General features: G+C 47.0%; 1 protein-coding gene across 1 annotated transcript; it reads left to right on the forward strand.

The window, feature by feature from the left end:
• The first annotated feature begins 1,437 nt into the window (after nucleotides 1-1,437).
• tgm1l1 (transglutaminase 1 like 1) lies at nucleotides 1,438-20,449 on the forward strand. Its single transcript, XM_084480473.1, has 14 exons — nucleotides 1,438-1,623; nucleotides 5,190-5,485; nucleotides 5,925-6,116; nucleotides 8,994-9,245; nucleotides 12,229-12,347; nucleotides 13,191-13,298; nucleotides 13,493-13,670; nucleotides 14,802-14,940; nucleotides 16,411-16,603; nucleotides 16,958-17,111; nucleotides 17,543-17,827; nucleotides 18,174-18,334; nucleotides 18,661-18,797; nucleotides 19,081-20,449. Exons 2-14 carry the CDS (start codon nucleotides 5,191-5,193, stop codon nucleotides 19,223-19,225), a joined length of 2,358 nt encoding a protein of 785 aa, XP_084336599.1. The 5' UTR covers nucleotides 1,438-1,623; nucleotide 5,190; the 3' UTR covers nucleotides 19,226-20,449.
• The last annotated feature ends 63 nt before the right edge of the window (nucleotides 20,450-20,512 follow it).

Genomic DNA, 20,512 nt, shown 5'->3' on the forward strand with positions numbered 1-20,512 from the left:
CCTGCTCCTTAATGACATGTCTAACCCCTACCTGCTCCTACAGGGCCTGTCTCTACTCTCTAACCCCTACCTGCTCTTTGATGACTCAACAATTCACTGTAAGTCACGTTGGATAAAAGTGGTTATGTTGTTGAAAATAACAATACTTTTAAGGGAGCAGTGTGTACAATATAGTGGAATCTAGCGTAACAGACTTGGCAGAAATTGAATATAATAGTCATCAAGTATTTTTCAATTTATGTATAATCCCATGAAAATAAGAACCTTAGTTTGAGCCTTTTCTATCTAGGAAGCGGGTTCTCTTCCACAGATGCTATGTTGCACCGCCATGTTTCTACAGTAGCCCAGCATTGACAAACAGCTGTAGAAAGGACTCTTTTATTTGTATACTACATGTAGTTTTACAGACTAAATCAATTATTTATTCTGTTGGTTGCAACCTCACTGCTATGCCACTTAATCCTACAAACATTGCATCTTTTTAAACATACATTCTCAAAGACTATGACATAAAAAAACGATGCATAGTGCTGGTTAAATTGTAAATGATGAACACAAACACGTTGGCAGGTCATGTATAGTGCTTCGGCGTTCAGTGCCAATGTGCTTACATTTGTATTGGGCAAGAATCAGTTTCCACCGGATGACATCAAGGATTCTTTGCAAATTCACTCAGAGGTACGGTTGGCATCAACACGCATTTCATCATAGCTGTCTGTGGGGAAGCTGTTTGAGTGACTTGCGACATATAATTACAGGATTACAGAATTTAAGAAAATGATTCAGAATGAGGAGAAACAATCATGAAAAGGATTAACATATTGTGATTCAGAATATTTTGTCCCCTCACTTACTTAAAAAATCATTTAAAACCAATATCTTCCGAAATAAAATAATTGAGACTTGTGACCAAGTGTCAACCTAAAAAAAGTCCCACATCCGCATCACATGAAGAGAAGTGGAAGTTCACAGTCTCACTTTCACGCTTAACTTTTTTTGTAGACCATTATCTATTGCATAGCTACTTATTGCCCTTGAATGGCAAACTAACCAAATAGAGGCCTTTATGTAGTAGCTATAGTTGTGCTTGTGCATTCATCACTTATAGTGCACAAGAAAGGCAGACTTGGCCCTCGAGGCGGGCATGGGTGCCAACTGTTTGTGGCCGCTCTAGTGATGAAAAGTAACTCTGTCGTCCTGACTCCATCTGTTTCCACTCCTTTCCCGTCATGGAACACGGAGCTGGATCATTGTAATATGTCATTCTCTCTCTCTCTCTTCCTCTTGTTTCGCATGGGTGCTGCTGCTTCCCCCTACAATCTGGTTCTTTAGAAATTCCCGGGTGTACACAGACGTATGCATGCCGCACCCAACTCTTGAGGATATCAATAAAAGGCATGAGTAACCTCGGCCATCGGGGTCGAACGAGGGAAAAGATCTCTCTTTTCAGAGAGACAGAGGGGTGTGTCGCTTTTAAAAAAGGCTCTCGCGTACATTCCAGGGTTGGCACGAGTATATATACGATCCGAACAGCAAGCGTGCATTATAACACCTCCCGTTATTCCAGTCGGAGTTACAGGTCTACAGAGCAACAAGAAACCTACTAAAGAACGTACTCTACAAGTAAGGATTTAATCTTTATTCTTAACGAAAGACATGTTTCCAATGTTTAACGTTTTTTTAATAGCCTGAGTCTTTGTATGCATAAGTTTGTTGAGAGTTTGCAGAACTTTGAAGCGCGTTTGTGCTGAGGGAGGACCAACTTGATATATTAACGACGTGACCAAATTTCATTTGGAACGTGAAACTTGACTTGGAGAACAACAACGGGCTGACTTTGTTCTTTATAACGCTGTCATAGGTTCTTATCTTTAATGTTAGTATTGTTGTCCAGTCCGTAAACCGCGCGTTGCGAGTGTTTGCACGTGCGCCAGAGACTCGTAAACTCTTTTTTAAGAACATATTTGATCCACGCCCGGGGACTTCACATGCAATCACACAGTTATTTTAAAGTTTATAGTCTGCTCATAAACTTGAACTAAGACCTGCACGAATAAAATCATAGCCCTTTAAATTAAAACCTTTATATTGTAGAAGTATCGTATTAATAATTAATAATAATACCCTTAATCTTGAATACTATGTTATATATATATTTCTTACTTATTTGATCCGATTAAGGGCCTATTATTTATATATGTGTTATAAAGTAGGCCTATAATTCTTATAATAAATGTTAATTCTAATTATTATAACCATCATATTTCTAATAGTGACTTTAGGAGCCACCAGGCCCCGATAAGGTGGCTATGTGTATAGTCTCAGCAGACATTCCGTCCCTGCTGTCATGCCGACAAGTTACGAAGTTACGAAGTTACGAGTGAAACAATGTGCTCTGGCCGGGATGGTTAGTTTATAATCAGCTTTGGTTTATAATGAATGTTGTGATCACATTGCGAGAAACGGAACCACATAGTGTATCAGGGTCAGAGATGAACTTCTTCTGTCACTGGTTAAGTAAATGTCTGACACATGCTTTGTCTTGTGTTGCGGTCAGTCTGGCTCGATCTGAACTGTTGCCATGTAGATCAATCAAAGCCAGGTTTATTGACGTCTCAACTGACTGCTATTTTACGCGCTGTTGAGAAATTATTCGGCGTCTTGTCACTTGTTTTTCTTGGAATGATTCCCTTTTATGAGGAAGAAATTGAAACATTTTTTTTGGTCTGCTGGGCGTGACGCAATCAACATAACTAGGGTTTGGTCAAATATTTGAGTGATGGCGAAATATTATGACGCAGAGTGATTTAATCTGACCATCAGATGAATTGAATTAATTCTCTTCTCCCTATATCTCTGTTTTTGTTTTTCTCACTTTCTCTCTATGTCTTTCTCTCTAAATCGGTCTTTCTATCTACCGCTGTCATTCTCTATATCTCTTTCTTTCACTCTACAACCGTCTTTCTCTCTATTCTGTCTCGCTCTCTTTATCTCTCTCTTTGTTACATATCTCTCCCTTTATTTCTCTTTCTCTCTCTCTGTCTATATAGTCTATGCCTTTTCCTAAAGGTGTGAAGTCTAATTATTTTTTTCTCTGTCATTCATTCATGTCTTTAGCATTCTCACATACCTGAATACACACACACACACACACACACACACACACACACACACACACACACACACACACACACACACACACACACACACACACACACACACACACACACACACACACACACACACACACACACACACACACATCAGCGGTTGTCTGTCCTGCTTGTGTTCAGGTCAGATCACTGCATTTGATCGCTCTCTCCTCCTCTATCCAATCAATGTTGTAAATGTTCACATCCACGATCTAAATCCCTCTCATCCAATCATCCTCATCAGAGTGCATCAGAGCTCTTTGTTACCACTCGTACTCATCAAATGTAATAGATGAGTTCATTAAATATAACAGAAGATATTCGTTATTATAGAGAGGGGAAAGTGATTAACTTAACCATTCGAGAAATGTGTGTGCGTGTGTGTCCACGTGTCCCAGCATAGTGTGTGTCTGTGTCAGTCTCTGCATAGTGTACTCAATGTGTGTGTGTGTGTGTGTGTGTGTGTGTGTGTGTGTGTGTGTTCCTGCATGTGTGGCAAACACACACATACACACACACACATGCTACAGCAGAATGCAGACCCCTTGCCCCTTTCAACCTCTTGACCATCATAACCAGGCCTTACTGGGAGGTGGCAGTGGTGGGTGGTACTAGGTAATGGTGCCGCTGGGCAAGGCATCCATGCTGTTCTAATTCCAGGCCAGAGAATCAAACACACATGCCCATGGCTGCGGCAACCCTGTGACAGCCCACCCTCTTGTCTTTTGAGGAACCCACTAGAGCGATGAGCGACCTCCGTGCGTGTGTTACAGAGCCTTCTGTACGTGCATGTGTTTCATATGCTCATACACACACACACACACACACACGCACATGCATGTGAGTGTGTGTTTTTAGCCTCTAGTTCTATTTTATTGACTGGCTGAGTATTAGATTAAGTTGTGTTTTACTAGAACCCAACAAAACTAAATTAGGTCCCTTTGGTGGTTTGTGTGTGTGTGTGTGTGTATGTGTGAGAGAGAGAGAGAGAGAGAGAGAAAGGGAGAGGCAGTGTGTGTACATACTCTGAGGGTGAGAATAGGAGGGAGGAGAGGGGGAGGCGAAGAGGGGGACTTTCTGTAAACAGCGGTTGGGCATTTGGCCTTTGACCTTGAGTCCCATGGTGGGTGTTACACGGACGAGAGAAAGGGCGCCGTTTGTTGGTTCCTTTGCTTGATTTCGTCTTCTGTGATCTTTCTTCCACTTTGTTTGATTTGAGAAAAATACACACAAGCCTAGTCATGTTTGGTTGATCCACAGAGTGTTTGAGATGTGGAGGGACACACACACACACACACACACACACACACACACACAAGAAAAAAACACAGGTAGTCATGCATATCTGCACATAAATTCTTGCCTGCATGCAAATCTACATGTGCTCCTTTCTCCCCCGTCTCTCTCTCTCTGTCTTTCTGTGTCTCTCTCTCTCTCTCTGTCTCTCTCTCTCTCTGTGTCTAACAGCTGAGGTGGGGCAGATTGTTTGCAGCTGTTAGTGTATCACACAGAGTGTGTTTGCTCTGGAAAGATACAGCTGAGAAATGCCCAGGGCTTTTGGAGAGTCGAAGACTGAGGAGAGAGAGAGGGAGGAATGCGGTAATTGTGGGAAATGTAAAACGAAAATAAGAAGGGTTATTGGCGTTGGGAAAACAAAAGTGGAGAGACGCAATGAAAAGTAGAATTAGTAACTGGTAAATAAATACATCCATGAGTCTGTAGTGCGTGTTTGGTGCAGTGGAGGTTGCGTTGCCATGTGACACACTGTGTTTGAACCGTGTCGTGTACGCACTTAATGAGAACCTCCAGCCGAGACATAGCCTTCACTCTCCTCCCCTTTTCCTCTCTCCTCTTTGCCCCTCCTGTGTTCTCCTCTCGTGACCTCTCCACTGCTGATCACTTCTCCTCCTCTCCTCTCCTCTCTTATATTCTCCTCTTCTCTCCCCTCCTTTCCTTTCCTCTTCTCTCCTCCTGTGATTCCATTTATCGCAGCCTTTTGATCGTCTTAAATCATCTCCTCTCCCTTCCTTTTCCCAGAATGCCCAATGAACGTCCGTCAGTGAGGGGCGTGTCCGGAGTGGGCCGGTTTGCCGGCGCGGCTCCGCCCACCCGGGTGCAGGTGTCAATCGATCCCAATGACGGCAGCAAGAAGGAGGCGGTGGAAGAGGGGGGGTGTCGCCGTTGGTTCCGCAAAATGTGCCCGTGCTGCTGCAAGCCCCACACCAGCGACTCTTATGATGTCACCGACAAGGTGGAGGTGGTCCCCTTCACTCCCAGCGCCGACAAGGACCCGCCTAAGTTCCTTCCCCTGGTCAACGGAAACGAGTTGGAGGGTGAGATACCCGGGCCATTCATGATGATCGTTCCTTTGGTGGGAGCAATCCTTCTTTGTTATATACTTCTATATCAACTTTATTGGCCCAAATAGAGCAAGCCATTTATATTCATTACTAGATTTCTATTTATAAAAATAACCATATTATCAATAATTTGAAAGAGCGTTGGGGTGTGTCTGCAGTCGAAATGTCGTGCTTCACTTTTAATGATTGTTTTTTTTTTCTTCCTTTGTATAGCAATATGAAAGCACTTTAACTGAATGAATAAACGTGCCTTGCATAACTAATAAAAGTATGAAAATGACAAGTAAACATTGTCATTTTATCACATTCATTCGAAGGACCTCCAGGTTGTGATCGATTGTAACAACAAACCCCCCCTCCCTCTCTCTCCCTCTCTCCCGCCCCCCCCCCCCCCCTCCCCTGGCTCCACCAGAGGTGAAGCTGTGTGTGCGGGCGCTGGACCTGCTGAGCTCTCAGTCGGGTCAGAACCGCACAGAGCACCACACCGACGCCTTTGCCGGGGACGAGCTGGTGTTGCGCCGAGGCCAGACCTTCCAGATCCAGCTGGAGCTGAGCCGGCCCTACAACCGGGACACGGACAACATGCACCTGAATCTCAAGACAGGTAGGAGTGAATCGATTTGGACCGCCAGGCAAGACCCAAGAAGAAGTCCATTGTGGAAAAACTTGTTTTATTACTCAATGGTGTTTCAGTTTGGTCACTGAAGCTTCCGTTGGTTACGACCAGTGGGGTCACCGTGGAGACAGGGAAATCTGATCAAAACAAATCACGCCTTTTCTGACTCATCACACACAATGTTTCCAATTCCGTCATCTGCTGAGATTTCGTCATCTGCTGAGATTTCGTCATCTGCTGAGATTTCGTCATCTGCTTCGATATTTTGCAAGTTGCAAAATATTGGAGGTGCAGGAAGTGTCGCAGAAGATGGCGAGGTTTGCGTTTGTTCGTTTTCTCTGCCTTCACGTCATTTTTGTTCTTACTGGGTCTGTATTTTGATCCCCAATGTCTCCCTGTAATGACAGATACATGTCATTAATGAGCAGGTAGCCTCACTCAGCCCTATCTCATCCTTGATGACCTGTATCTGATAAAATACCAGGTTGCCTGCTAAATGAAAATACCAATAAGATATTACACACAATGTACAAAAACCACGAAAGGCAACGAGTGACAAGTGATAAATATGGCTGTCACCCAAGCCCCAGCAGACCTACACTCGAGGTGTGCTGTGCCAACTCATATTGCACGGAGACGACGGTGTGAGTGAGAGAGACAGATGAAGAGGCTAAGGCGTGTTTAAGGGTGTGTTGATGATATAATAAGGCGGTGACTCACACGCAATGTCTGGCGCTATAGAGTGCACTATAGAGACGAATTAAAGACAACAAAGAAGACGATTAAGAACACAGTGAAACAAAACAGGACAGCTTTTGATTTATTTTCCATGTTCTCTTTTATAGGCTGAATCGTAATCTTTCGTAATCTTCTTTTCTTTATCCTACCTGTTGACAACTTTGGCGTCAGGCCGAGAGAGAATCTCAAAGGACACACACACACACACACACACACACACACACACACACACACACACACACACACACACACACACACACACACACACACACACACACACACACACAGAAACACACACATTCAACCGAAACACACTTACATGCGAACGACACACACGTAAACGTCCAGGATAACACTTCATACTCTCCAACCCAGTGTTAATCCAAATCATTTGACAGAACACCAGACCTCCTCTCCTACTACCCCCTCCTGCCCCTGCACCTGATCTTCCTCCTCCACCTGCTCCACCTCTTTCACCGTCTCCTCCTTCCCCTGCTCCTCCTTGAACTCTTTCACCTGCTCCTTTTCATCCTCCGCCTTCTCCTCCTCCACCTCCGTCACCTGCTCCCTCTCCTCCACTGCCTGCACCCGCCCCTCTTCCTCTACCACCTCCTCCTCCTCCTCCTCCTTTTCCTGGATTTTACTGGCCTCACCCATCACACTAAACCCATGGGAGAGCATTCCATGCTGGAGGCACACCCACACACGCACTCTTCCCCGTCACGGGGAGATGAGAGAGGGTGTTGGGAAGGTCACACTCCAGGAAGGGAACGGGAGGAAGTGGGAAAAAAAATGAAAACAATCAGCAAACCAAAACATTCCAAAGAGGGAAATAAAAATGTCTGTTTAAGTGTGTGCGTAAATCGCTTGCAAAAACCGATTGTCGTACATATGCTATTGTGAGTTGTTATTGTTATTGTTATTCCAGCCAATAGGAAGGATTTACGGTGAGGGGAGCGATGTGTTAGTGTGGTTAGGGTGTTTGACTCCCAGCCCGAAAGGTTCTGGCTTTGAATCCCAATGTAGAATTTGCACTTCAATCATTGATGACAAGGACCTATGGATGAAGGTATCGGAACAGTAGATGATAGTTTCCCAAAGTCGTTGGTAAAGGAGACTTTTTTTTTTTCTTCTCTTCCTTCCAAGTATTGAGTGGTGAGAGAGGAAGGGAGGGGGAGATCTCACCCGAACAATGCTGTCTCTCTTTAACCCCGTCACCTTGACGACAATCAGCCGCCAGCACCACTGCAGGGTGCAGCAGCCCAAGTAAATAGTTCTGCACGAAAATATCCGGATCCCTTTATTTTTTGGGAAGCTTGAGTCCGAACCTCCTCCCTGCTGAGGTATGCTTAAGACCATTTCTATCTCTTCACCTCTCCAAACCAAACAACATCTGCATTGACTCACATGCAACCCCCCCGCTCCACATCTGGCCAAAGTCTGTTTACTGCTATGTCAGAATAGATAAAGATTCTTCTAGCTCTTCTTCCTACTTTCAACGTGTCTGTGGTCTGCAGCTCTCTGTTTATCGAGCGAAACGGCACAGAGAAGAGTGTTGTTTATCCACGCTGTTGGCTATGTACGATGCTGCTGTACGATTTTGAATTGTAGTAATTATAATATTCTGTATCTATGGAGGACACTGCCAGCGGAATAATGGATTTCCCTCTCCCTGCCACATGATTACAGTCATTGACTTTGTTCTTCCTTGTAATTGTTTTGGCAGGGAATGTGTGGACAACAATCAGCTGTCAACAACACTGCGTTCGGCATCATATCATATTTTCTAAATGGATCCTAATGTTACGCCATCAACATACAATACACAATATACATCAACCAGCAACTAAAACTATCTAAGATCTAAGATCACAGCCATACTCCCTTCTATTCTTCGTCTGTGGTGGTTCACTTCCATGGTTCAAGAGCAAACATGGCCGCTCTCTACCCACAATGCCAGTCAACTGTCAGACAGTTGCGGAAAAGACCTGTTTGGTTTCACTACAAACAATAAGGAAATGTGTTTCCTAGTTCTTCAAATGAATGTAGAAAATATGAAAAAAATGCATATAAACAAACTATGAAAAAAAAAAAAAAATACTGAATGCGTCGCCCATCCTCCCCCAGGCCCTCTGCCCATCGTGTCCAAGGGCACCCACATCATCGTGCCGTTGGTGGACGAGCTGGAGGACGACCGCTGGGAGGCCAAGATCGTGGAGCAGGACGGCAACACGGTGAAGCTGTCGGTCAACTCCACCCCCAAGGCGGTGGTGGGCGTGTACGCGCTCTCCGTCACCACCTGCTCGGCGAAGGGCGACAACGTCAGCGTCCATGAGGCCGGCGAGAAGGTGGTGATGCTGTTCAACCCCTGGTGTGAAGGTAACACGTCGTCCAGTCCCATAACATGAATGTGTTGGGTGGGCCAAAACCATCTGTCGTCAACCTTCTTGGAGCAGTCCTCAAAATCAGTTCCAACCGAATTCCTTCTAACCAATTCCCTTTGTTTACCAAATTCTTGTTTTTAATATTTATTTTGTCTCGAAAATAAAAAAAATTCTGTTGACAAAAATATTATTATTCTGACCATTTTCAGACTTATATTTTTGTCTGAAAAACGTTTTCTTGATGCAGATAAAAGAAGGATTGTCGTGTTTCAATACAGTTGGTTCAGCTGTTAGTGGGGCTGCAGACACGCTGAATAACTATGCAACGGGAATGGAAACAAATGTGTTGTAGTGACGCCAGAAACATTTGGTGACACAATCACACACTCACGCAGACAGAGGGAGATTCTCTTGGCTACGTGACGGATAGCGACAAGTTGTGAGTCAGTTGAATTCTTCCCACTCATGTCCAAAGTTACTTTGGCACTCCCCTCGGGATCCAATAAAACAAACATGCCAGATGTTTGTACTCTGGTTCTCGTCCCTCATCAACTCTAGAACTTTGTCCTGGTCGTTCGATAGAGGACTTAGAGGGGGCTTCAGCCGTTGATTATTAGCTTTGCACTATCGAGCTCTTCTGTCAGTTGGTATGCGGTCGTTATTTAAAAAAAATGTAAACTATTTCCACATAATTATTAATTCAACCGCTTATGTTTTTGACAAAGCAAAACTTGAGCGGTGGTTAGAGGCTCGGGAGACTGAATAACAAAGAGTGCGTCTTGAGTTATGTGCTGCTGTTGGCTGTGTGGCAGATGCGCTCTCTCACTCGCTTGCTCTCTCTCCGTCTCTCTCTCTCCTTTCCTATGTCCCTCACTCAATCATTATTTTTACACTCATGAAAGTAAAAAACAAAAAACAAATTCCACATTGATTGTGTGAATCATCATCATGGGTCTTGCACATGGCCATCTTGCAGCTGTGACTTTCTATCTTTCTCTCTTTCTCTCCACTCTCTCTGCTTTAGATATTCCCTCTCTCTCATTCTTCCTCGCTCTCTCTCTTGTTTGAGACCTCCACCCATCCTTCTCTCCGTCTCTCCCTTATCCAGACGTCTGTCTTCTGCTTTACATCATGCTTCACGCACTGAAGCACACACACACACACACACACACACACACACACACACACACACACACACACACACACACACACACACACACACACACACACACACACACACACACACACACACACACACACAAGCACATACACACAAGCACACACGTAATTCCAGAGCTATACTGTGAAATAACTCCAGATTCTCTGTACCTTCCTCTGCTGTCTCCGAACATATCCTACCACGACCCTCTCTCTATACCTCCTCCTTCCTCCTCCACCCCGCTCTTGCTCAACATTTTGCTTTCTCCACTCTCCCTCACTCTCCCCTCTGTGTCTCCTCCTCCTCCTCTCCCTCACTCCACAGCTCCCTGTGTCTGCTCCTCCTCCTCTTCCTCCTCCTCTCCCTCGCTCTACAGCTCCCTGTGTCTCCTCCTCCTCCTCCTCCTCCTCCTCTCTCCCTGGCGTCTCTTTCTCCTCTGTCCTGTTCATCTCGAATGCCCTTTAGCTTTGCTTTCCTTTTCTTCTTTTTGCCCTCACTCACTCTTCTGTGAAACCCCCAGCACAAACACACACACACACACACACACACACACACACACACACACACACACACACACACACACACACACAGTGCTGTACTTTAAACCAACTTTCCCTTGCTCTCCTCCCCTCCTCTGCTTTTCTCCTCCCTCCTATTCACCTTCCTCCCGTCCCGCCTTTGTCCTCGGCTACCCTCCCTCTTACACTCACCCTCTTTCCTCCTCGCCTCCCCACTTTCCTCCTCTCCTCCTCTCTCCCCCCCTTCTGCAAAACATTCCCTGGCTGCCTCTCCCTGATAATCACATGCTCATGCAAACAAACAGCAGAGGAGAGAGAGAGAGAGAGAGAGAGAGAGAGAGAGAGAGAGAGAGAGAGAGAGAGAGAGAGAGAGAGAGAGAGAGAGAGAGAGAGAGAGAGAGAGAGAGAGAGAGAGAGAGAGAGAGAGAGAGAGAGAGAGAGAGAGAGAGAGCGCCAACTGGGGGACATTAAAAACAGTTACAATGTATTGTGAAGGGATGAGGAGGAGAGCCAAGAGGCTGTGTGTGTGTGTGCGTGCCCGTCAAGAAGTAGAAGCCAAAGAGTGGTCGCCAGTTGATAAAACCTGTGACACTGGTTCAAATCCACAAGTTGCAAGTCCACCATGGGTGGGTCTGCGTCACCAAGGGTACGCATCATTTCCTGTCTCTCTAGTAAAGTGAGGGGCCTCCTCCTATAGCACCATGCTGTCATTGTGTTTCTCCAGCGTTTCCTGGCCCCGGGGGCCACTTTCACTTCTTCTGTGAGAAGGAAATCCACATTCCTGGCCTATTGAATCAGGGACATGAGGTCACTTTTATTAGGGGCCGTAGGGGCCCTTAAAGGTATTATTGGACTCTAATTTGTTGTTTGGATACATTAAGATGGGTAGCAAATATTATTTATAGATAGATTAAAATGGATTGAGATAGATTTATAGATAGGTATGGATGGTTGAAGATAGATGTATGGATAGATAAAGATGAATATTGCTAAATATAGATTTGTTAATGATTAGTTTTGTTATTAATGGTGGATTATTATTTTGCTAGTTTGTTAATATTTGCCCTTACAATGAAGGGAAACTAGTGGAATGGTTAATGTGTTCAACTCCCAGCTGAAAGATTCAGTCTCCCTGTAGGCCCTTGAGCAAGATGCCCTCTCAATCCCTAGCTGCTCCTGAATGACCTGCATTGTTCTGACATTGATCTCACTTTGGATCACGTGTCCGTCAGCCAGCGGAGGTGAAATAATGACCTCCATGTTCAAATCCTCAACTTCTTTGTGTTTGTGGGTCTGTGCAGATGACTCTGTGTTCCTGGATGACGATGACGAGAGGAAAGAGTACGTTCTCAACGACACCGGGAGGATCTACTACGGTACTGAGAAACAGATCGGCGCCCGGACATGGAACTTTGGACAGGTGCGACCGCCATCCCAGAAGTGCTTTTGTGCCCAACGCACATCCGCTCTGTTGGCCTGGATGTGGGCCTTCTGCCTGCATGAATCATCAACTAAAGCAGAGCTTCCAACTTTTGGGTTTTGGCCAGAGTGAGATTCTGTAGAATCTTGTAATGCATACCATAGGGGGTGGAAGGGCGTGCAACGCGCCTCGGCTTTTTATTGCCGTGAGAAATTGGATGTGTGGCGTGTGAACGTGTGTAGACAGGCAAAACGGTGAAACCCTGAGAGTTGGCAGCTCTGACTAAAGAGTTGTAATGCGTCTTATGTACATGCAAAGCAAGAAGAGTTAATTCACATCATAAGGAATTCACTTGAGTTACAAGGTTAAGAAGCTGTTCCTCTGTGTGTTCCTCTAGAGCTAGTTAATAAGCTGTTCCTCTGTGTGTTCCTCTAGAGCTAGTTAATAAGCTGTTCCTCTGTGTGTTCCACTAGAGCTAGCTAGGCTGTTCCTCTGTGTGTTCCACTAGAGCTAGCTAGGCTGTTCCTCTGTGTGTTCCTCTAGAGCTAGTTAATAAGCTGTTCCTCTGTGTGTTCCTCTAGAGCTAGTTAATAAGCTGTTCCTCTGTGTGTTCCTCTAGAGCTAGTTAATAAGCTGTTCCTCTGTGTGTTCCTCTAGAGCTAGTTAATAAGCTGTTCCTCTGTGTGTTCCACTAGAGTTAGCTGTTAAGCTGTTCCTCTGTGTGTTCCACTAGAGCTAGCTAGGCTGTTCCTCTGTGTGTTCCACTAGAGCTAGCTAGGCTGTTCCTGTGTGTGTTCCACTAGAGTGAGTTATTAAGCTGTTCCTGTGTGTTGTGCTGTGCAGTTCCAGGAGGGCATTCTGGAGGCGTGTCTGTTTTTGCTGGAGAAGAGTGACATCCCCGCCGCCGGGCGCTGGGACCCCATCAACGTGGTGCGGGTCATCTCCGCCATGGTGAGACTGCAACATCTTCAACATACACTTCCTCACACCCTTTTTTTTCTTTGTGCGTCGTACACAGACGGCGATCCAATCAAACACGCTCCTCACCCTCCATCCTCCATCCCATCCGTCCTTTAGTGACCTTGATCACTTGGTTGACCTCACTCCCTGACTCCCCCCCCCCCCCCCCCCCCCCCCTTCCCCAGGTCAACGCGCAGGACGACTACGGGGTTCTGATCGGTAACTGGAGCGGGGACTACAGCGACGGGACGAGCCCCGCGGCCTGGAGCAGCAGCGTGGACATCCTGAGGCAGTACCACGAGTCTGACGGGACGCCCGTGGCCTACGGACAGTGCTGGGTCTTCTCTGGGGTCACCACCACAGGTATGTGCGTCCGTCTGTCCCACTACATGATTGGGTGTGTGTGTGTGTGTGTGTGTGTGTGTGTGTGTGTGTGTGTGTGTGTGTGTGTGTGTGTGTGTGTGTGTGTGTGTGTGTGTGTGTGTGTGTGTGTGTGTGTGTGTGTGTGTGTGTGTGTGTAGGTGGGTGGGTGTTAATCGGTTGGACTACATCCGTGGGTGTGTGTGTGGGGGTGTTGTTGGGTGGGTGTTAATTGGTTGGACTACATTACTGTGTGTCTGTCTGTGTGCGTGTGTGTGTAACATTTTTCCAGCAAATTTCCAAGGACTGAAACCTGAGAAATCCCTGCACCAAAATTGCATGCACGCTACACCAGCATTTCAACCCAGGGTATTTAGTGCAAGTCACTAGCATAGATGTAGATTAGATTATAAAGACAATGCTAGCCTGATAATCATTGTTGTGCACATGTGCACATGAACTCTGACCAATCCCAGGCCGGCTGGCTAGCTAGCTGAACTTAGCACATAGCACAGTGGCCCCTGATGGAAGCTAGCCGTAGCTCTTATCTACTCAAAATACCACTCCTCTGCATTCCTAACATCACTGCTAGGGACAGATGGATCGACTCACGCACACTGGTCCTGTGACCAGCTTTCACTGAGCTGAGACCACGCAAGTTCCATGCAAGCTTTGTCAAAGGCAGCGTTGGTAACGTGTGTGTGTGTAACAGAGTGTGTGACAGGGTTCTTCCTCACTTCCAATAAGCCTTGAGAACGCTCTCACTGCCGAACACGATGGCTGTGGTCAGTTGGCTTAGTGGTTAGAGACCTTAAGTCTTCCAATCAACGGGTCGCTGGTTCAATCCCCCACTGCAGTGCATACATTTTTTAGCATGGACGGCCGCCCCAGTAGGAATTGAACCCCATAACACCTGCCGCTGTTAATGCCCTACTGTACCAGGGAGCCAGTAATCTAGTGGAGGACTAACGTTTCTCCTTTTTGCACATGCTTTTGGCCGAAGTGATCGCTTTTATTTTTATTTTAGCTACATTTCTTTGAGCGGAGGGGGCTTGCAGACTTGCGGTCCAATGAACCCAGACCCGTTCCAGAACCTATGCCTTCGTCTCCCCCCACCCCCCCCCCCTCCCACAGTGCTCCGGTGCCTAGGGATCCCGACCCGCAGCGTGACCAACTTCCAGTCGGCCCACGACACCGACGTGTCCCTGACCACAGACGTCTACCTGGACGAGGACATGGAGCCCATCAACCTCCTCAACAAAGACTCTGTGTGGTAAGAGCCTCTCTTACTGTCTCTCTGTGTGGTAAGAGCCTCTCTTACCGTCTCTCTGTGTGGTAAGAGTGTCTCTTACTGTCTCTCTTGTGGTAAGAGCCTCTCTTACCGTCTCTCTGTGTGGTAAGAGTCTCTCTTACCGTCTCTCTGTGTGGTAAGAGCCTCTCTTACCGTCTCTCTGTGTGGTAAGAGCCTCTCGTGACTCACGATGTGTATCATCCAAATGACATAATCAGACACCAACGTAACTCCGCCAACACCCCTTTCCAGAGCAAGAGTTTGTGGGCCCCTGTCCCCCCCCCCCTCGCTGAGATGTCATGTGGGGGTGCCCCCCTCTGACCCAGAGGAATCCCGGGCATTGGAATGTACTGTATATTTATAACCCCCCCCCCCCCCCCTCCCCCAAGGGGTTTAAATAGCCGGCTCTCTCACACCACGTGTTCTGATACAGCCCAGCACCACTGATCGACGTCAGGGTGGCCTGCTGCTTGTTATTGGACACAGCTGGGGGAGAACCGCACTGCCTGGTGGCGGTTTCATTGTGTTTTCAACTTATGGTTCTTAATGAACCCATTCGTCCGGGGGAGATCGTGCTGTCGTCAGTCACGCATGTGGAACGCATTTGCCGTTTTTTTGGTTCCACCCTGGATTATATTACATTTTTTAACTATTAAAGAGGTACTTCAGGATTTCGGGTCTCATTTCCAAGTGAGCCAGTGTGTTATTAATCATTGGAGACCGTTTTCAACACTTTTCATTCAGTCCTTCTAGTTGCAGAAATTGCTGGTGCTAGGCTAGCGCAAGTCGAGGGGAACTGCTAGCCTGCCAATGAAAACAGTTTTACCCACTCCCGAGGCAAACCAATTATAATGCCCAACTATCGATGTAAATGTCTGTGTTGATAGAATAGTGTTAGAAATAAACTTACTCTTACATCGCATTGCATTTAGTTTATAATCCCTGTAGTTGTAAGCAAGCTATAGCAGCGGTGGGCTGATATTACTTGGAGTGCACTTCTCTGTTTACCTTCCGCTGCTGCTGAGAAAGTAGTCCCCCAAAATGTAATGTGATCATTGCGATACAAGGATAGTTTTATTTATTTTAATTTTATTATTGATAGTCAGGCATTATAATTGGTTTGCATCGGGTGTACTTTGGAGTGGGTAAAACTGTTTTTATTGGCAGGCTAGCGGTTCCCCTCGACTTGCGCTAGCCTAGCACCAGCGATTTCTGCAACTAGAAGGACTGAATGAAAAGTGTTGAAATTCATTCATTCACTCATTGGAAATGAGACCCAAAATCCTGAACTACCCCTTTAACACATCAGTAACACATGGTCAGGTCACATCTGCGTTTGAATGACATCAAAAACACGATGTTGTGCATCATGGTGGATTTCACGCGTCGCCATGACATCGTGATGTAACCATAGCACCATAATCCGTGACGTGACGTGACGTGACCCCACAGGAACTTCCACGTGTGGAACGACTGCTGGATGGCGCGGCCCGACCTGCCCCCGGGCCACGGCGGCTGGCAGGCGGTGGACTCCACCCCTCAGGAGACCAGCCAGGGCACCTTCTGCTGCGGGCCCGCCTCCGTCAACGCCATCCGCACCGGACAGGTCTTCCTCAAGTACGACACGCCCTTCGTCTTCGCCGAGGTGAGAGCAGCGGACGCGCGCCGCTTAAAACTCAAAACGCAGAGTCTAGACTTTAATCCGTTTACGTTCAATTTACAGTTCAGTCATCCAGCAGAGGCTTTCATCCAAAGCTGACTATGCAGCAAATTCAGATTAGAGCGGTTATGGTTGAAGTCTTTATTGTCATATTATAGAATCCTGGAATAATCCTGAAATAAAAAAAAGGAAAACGGTGATTAGCAAACATCTGCTTCCACCTTAATTAGCTGGAGCTGCAGAGCATCAGCCACTCAACATTGAAACCACAGTAGAAGGCTCCTGCCTACGGAGCAGTGTCGGTCTGCTCACCGTTCCCCCCCCCCCCCGCCCCACCAGGTGAACAGCGATAAGATCTACTGGCAGAGGAACCTGGACGGGACCTTCCTCCAGGTCTACAGCGAGAAGAAGGCGGTGGGCCACTTCATCAGCACCAAGGCGGTGGGCTCTGACGATCGGGCCGACATCACTGAGCTCTACAAGCACAGAGAAGGTACTGACGAGTTCACCACCGGCTCAGGGCCAGCTCAGGGGATTCAGGGGGAGCCACCGTATGTCTGCCCATGTGGGACCTCTTGCCCCCCCCGTGGCCGGTCCTGGTAGGAGGGATCCCTCTTCTGGGTTCCTTCTCAAGGTTTCTGCCCCTCTTGGGGTCCTCACTTGCCCTTTAGAGATATTTGGTGTCAAGTTTCCAACCTTCAGTTTCCAGTAAGGGGTCAGATCTCCTCTATTCTCCTCCGTATCTCCTCCATTTCTCTTCCGTACCTTCCGTACCTACCTATTTCTCCTGCTTGTCACTTCTATTTCTCCTTCATATCTCCTCTTCTCCATATTTCCCCTAGTTCTTCAATTCATTTCAGGGGGCCAATATAAAAGAAGTACCAAAGTTTCACCCGTCTCTCCCCTCTCCCCTCCCTCCCTCAGATTCGGACGAGGAGCGCATCTCCGTGGAGACGGCCAGTCGCTACGGCAGCAAGCCCGAGACGTACTCGGCGGCCATGGCGGAGGACGTGCAGTTGGAGGTGACGATGGACGGGGAGGGGCCCCTCATAGGGGCCGACGCCCACCTCAGCATCAAGGTGAAGAACCTCAGCTCCTCCCCACGCTCCACCGTGCTGCACAGCCAGGCGGCCGTCATGTACTACACGGGCGTGCTGAAGGGCACCGTGAAGAAGGAGGCGCTGACCATCCAACTGCTGGCAGAGCAAGGTGAGCTGGTGGTGATGGTGGTGGTGGTGGTGATGATAATGCTGGGTGATGGTGGAGTGGAGATGATGGTGGGGGTGATGATGATGATGATGCCAATGGAGGTGATGATAATGGGGGTGGGGGTGGTGGTGGTGGTGAGGATGGTGGTTGTGGTGATGATAATGATGGTGGTGGTGGTGGTGATGATAATGATGGTGGTGGTGGTGGTGGTGAGGATGGTGATGATGATAATGATGATGATAATAATGATGATGTTGAAGACAATGGTGGCGGTGACGGGGGGTGGTGTTAACGGACAGGAAATGACAGGACTAATGTACCATTGGTTCCGTGCGGTCTCCAACAGAGAAGACCATCGACTGGGTGCTGTCCTACCAGCAGTACCAGGACCAGCTGGTGGACCAGGCCGCCCTGATGCTCACCCTGTCTGGCCGGGTCTCTGAGACCCAGCAGGTCCTGGCCCACCAGACCACCTTCCGGCTGCGCACACCCGACCTGGAAGTCAAGGTAGGCCCCTCTGAAGAGCACGGAGTGTAGCATGGTGTGTGACGTAGCATGATGTTAGCTATTAGCACTGATTTTCTATTCAGATTACTTCATGTACGTGTTTTTCCTAGCTTGTAGTCAGACATTGTAATATCAACTCTCGTCTGCCTTGCTCTGAAGGGTGTCTTTTTAACTAGGTTTGTTTGTTCTATTTTTCAACCTGTTGGTTCTGTGTTTTCTTGACTGGTTTTGTGTCCAACTTCTGTATCTGACTGGTCCTATGTCTGACTGACTGGTTGTGTGTCTGACTGGTCCTGTGTCTGACTAACTGGTTGTTGTGTCTACAGCCCATTGGAGACGCGCAGGTGGGTAAGGAGATGGCTGCTAAGATCAGCTTCACCAACCCGTTGCCCAGGACCCTGCATGGGGTGGTCTTCAGGGTGGAGGGCCTGGGCCTGCAGAAGGGCCACAAGGTGGTCGTGGGGTAAGAAAATTTGAGAAACTTTATAAACACTGTTACACACGATTAACAACCACCCAAACACACACACACACACACACACACACACACAGAAACACACACACAGAAACACAGAAACATACACATACATACATACACATACAAACAAACAAATACAAACAAACACACACAAACAACTTTCCCCTCCCGGTCAATGTGTTGTGATATCTCCCCTGACCTCTCTCGCGTCCCCGTCCCCCCCCTCCCCTCTCCCCTCCCCCCTCCCCCCTCCCCCCTCCTCCTGCAGAGATGTGAGTGCCAAATCCACGGTGAGGGTGACGGAGCACTTCATGCCCACCCAGGCGGGCCTCAAGAAGCTGGTGGTGTCCCTGGACTGTAAGCAGCTGAGCCAGGTCCACGGTGTGGCCGACATCCTGGTGCTGGAGGCCTGAGTCACAGGAAGGTGACCCCCCCCCCCCCCCCTCCACCCTCCTCACACAGCCCCACCCTCCCACCCACCCAACCATCACCGCTGTGTGGGCGAAGCACCGAAATGAACCTGGTCATCAAGTCAGTCCATGGTGCATGGTCCCATTTACACATTTTTTAGTCGTCCATAGAGGATTTTATCCCCTGCGACTTACAGTGAATTCAGATACAGGTCTGGGTTAAGGCCTCCTAGGCCAGGGACACCTACAGGCTACGACGCTGACGTGGAGAAGGGGGAATCGAACCCAGTACTTTTTTGGGGGCTGGAAGGTGGAACACCTCAGCCGCTATACCTTCTGACAGTTCACATCCTCACGGAGTGTGTGGGATGGAAGATGGCTTTTATCTGACGTGGCGTCATTCAGATACAGGCCAGGTGAGAACAGGAAGGGGTTAAGCTGTGCACATGGGTTGATCATATGTCCATTCTGAAATGCGTAACCTTGATGAAACTGTCAGTATTATTATCATTGTGTAACGTGGCCATTGTATTGCATTTTCTATTGTCCCCAAAAACTGTACACATAAGTTTATATAGAACACGATACGCGTCTAGGAATAAACCCTAATAATAAAGTGAACGCTAGGGTAGCATTTATAACTGAAGTCACACAGAAACATTTGGCGATGTATATAGTGTGTTAATATCTACACACATGCACTGATGTTTATTTATGACTAGGTAAGGCACATAGTAGGTATCGATGGTTACCTACTATGTGCCTTACACAGCTCACATGAAGGATAATCACTTAGCCGGATAACAAATACATTAGACTAGTCTAGTTTTTTTATTAAGCATTATACAATTACATTTCATTTTTTGCCATCCGCCAAGAATTGAGTGTATTATGAGGTCGTGTTTGCGTAAGAACAACCGGTTTAGATGTCGTAAAATTAAGACTAATGTGATGCTATGCCATCCACCTGATTGTGACACTTTATATGTGGAACACTGATGTCAGTATTGTTTCAACTCACTCCAGTCAGTTTGCTCATTGTGAATCACTTTCTACTGTTTGTACAGCTCGGTCATCCACCAGGCATGAACACTTCCTGCTTTTCAGCCACTAAAAACAAATGTGAAAAGAACAAATATATTTTTAATAATACATCACCGTATTTATCCAACTAAATTGTGTTTTGTTTAGTTTTTTTACATTGTGTTGCTAATAAAGACAAATACAGCAAAATGATGGCCAAGCATGTCATAATTGCTATATAAATACAGTTGCCTTGCTTTGCCTAGA

Source organism: Micromesistius poutassou (genome assembly GCF_964030765.1).
Source record: "Micromesistius poutassou genome assembly, chromosome: 16".
In the NCBI taxonomy this organism is placed as follows: Eukaryota; Metazoa; Chordata; class Actinopteri; order Gadiformes; family Gadidae; genus Micromesistius; species Micromesistius poutassou.

What these genes read in the sequence shown, in the direction of transcription:
- tgm1l1 (XM_084480473.1), top strand. Translation starts at nt 5,191, where the DNA reads ATGCCCAATGAACGTCCGTCAGTGAGGGGCGTGTCCGGAGTGGGCCGG. An exon ending in CGCCCTTCGTCTTCGCCGAG is followed by an intron (nt 16,604 to 16,957) that starts GTGAGAGCAGCG and finishes CCGCCCCACCAG; the next exon opens with GTGAACAGCGATAAGATCTA. An exon ending in GGCCACAAGGTGGTCGTGGG is followed by an intron (nt 18,798 to 19,080) that starts GTAAGAAAATTT and finishes CTCCTCCTGCAG; the next exon opens with AGATGTGAGTGCCAAATCCA.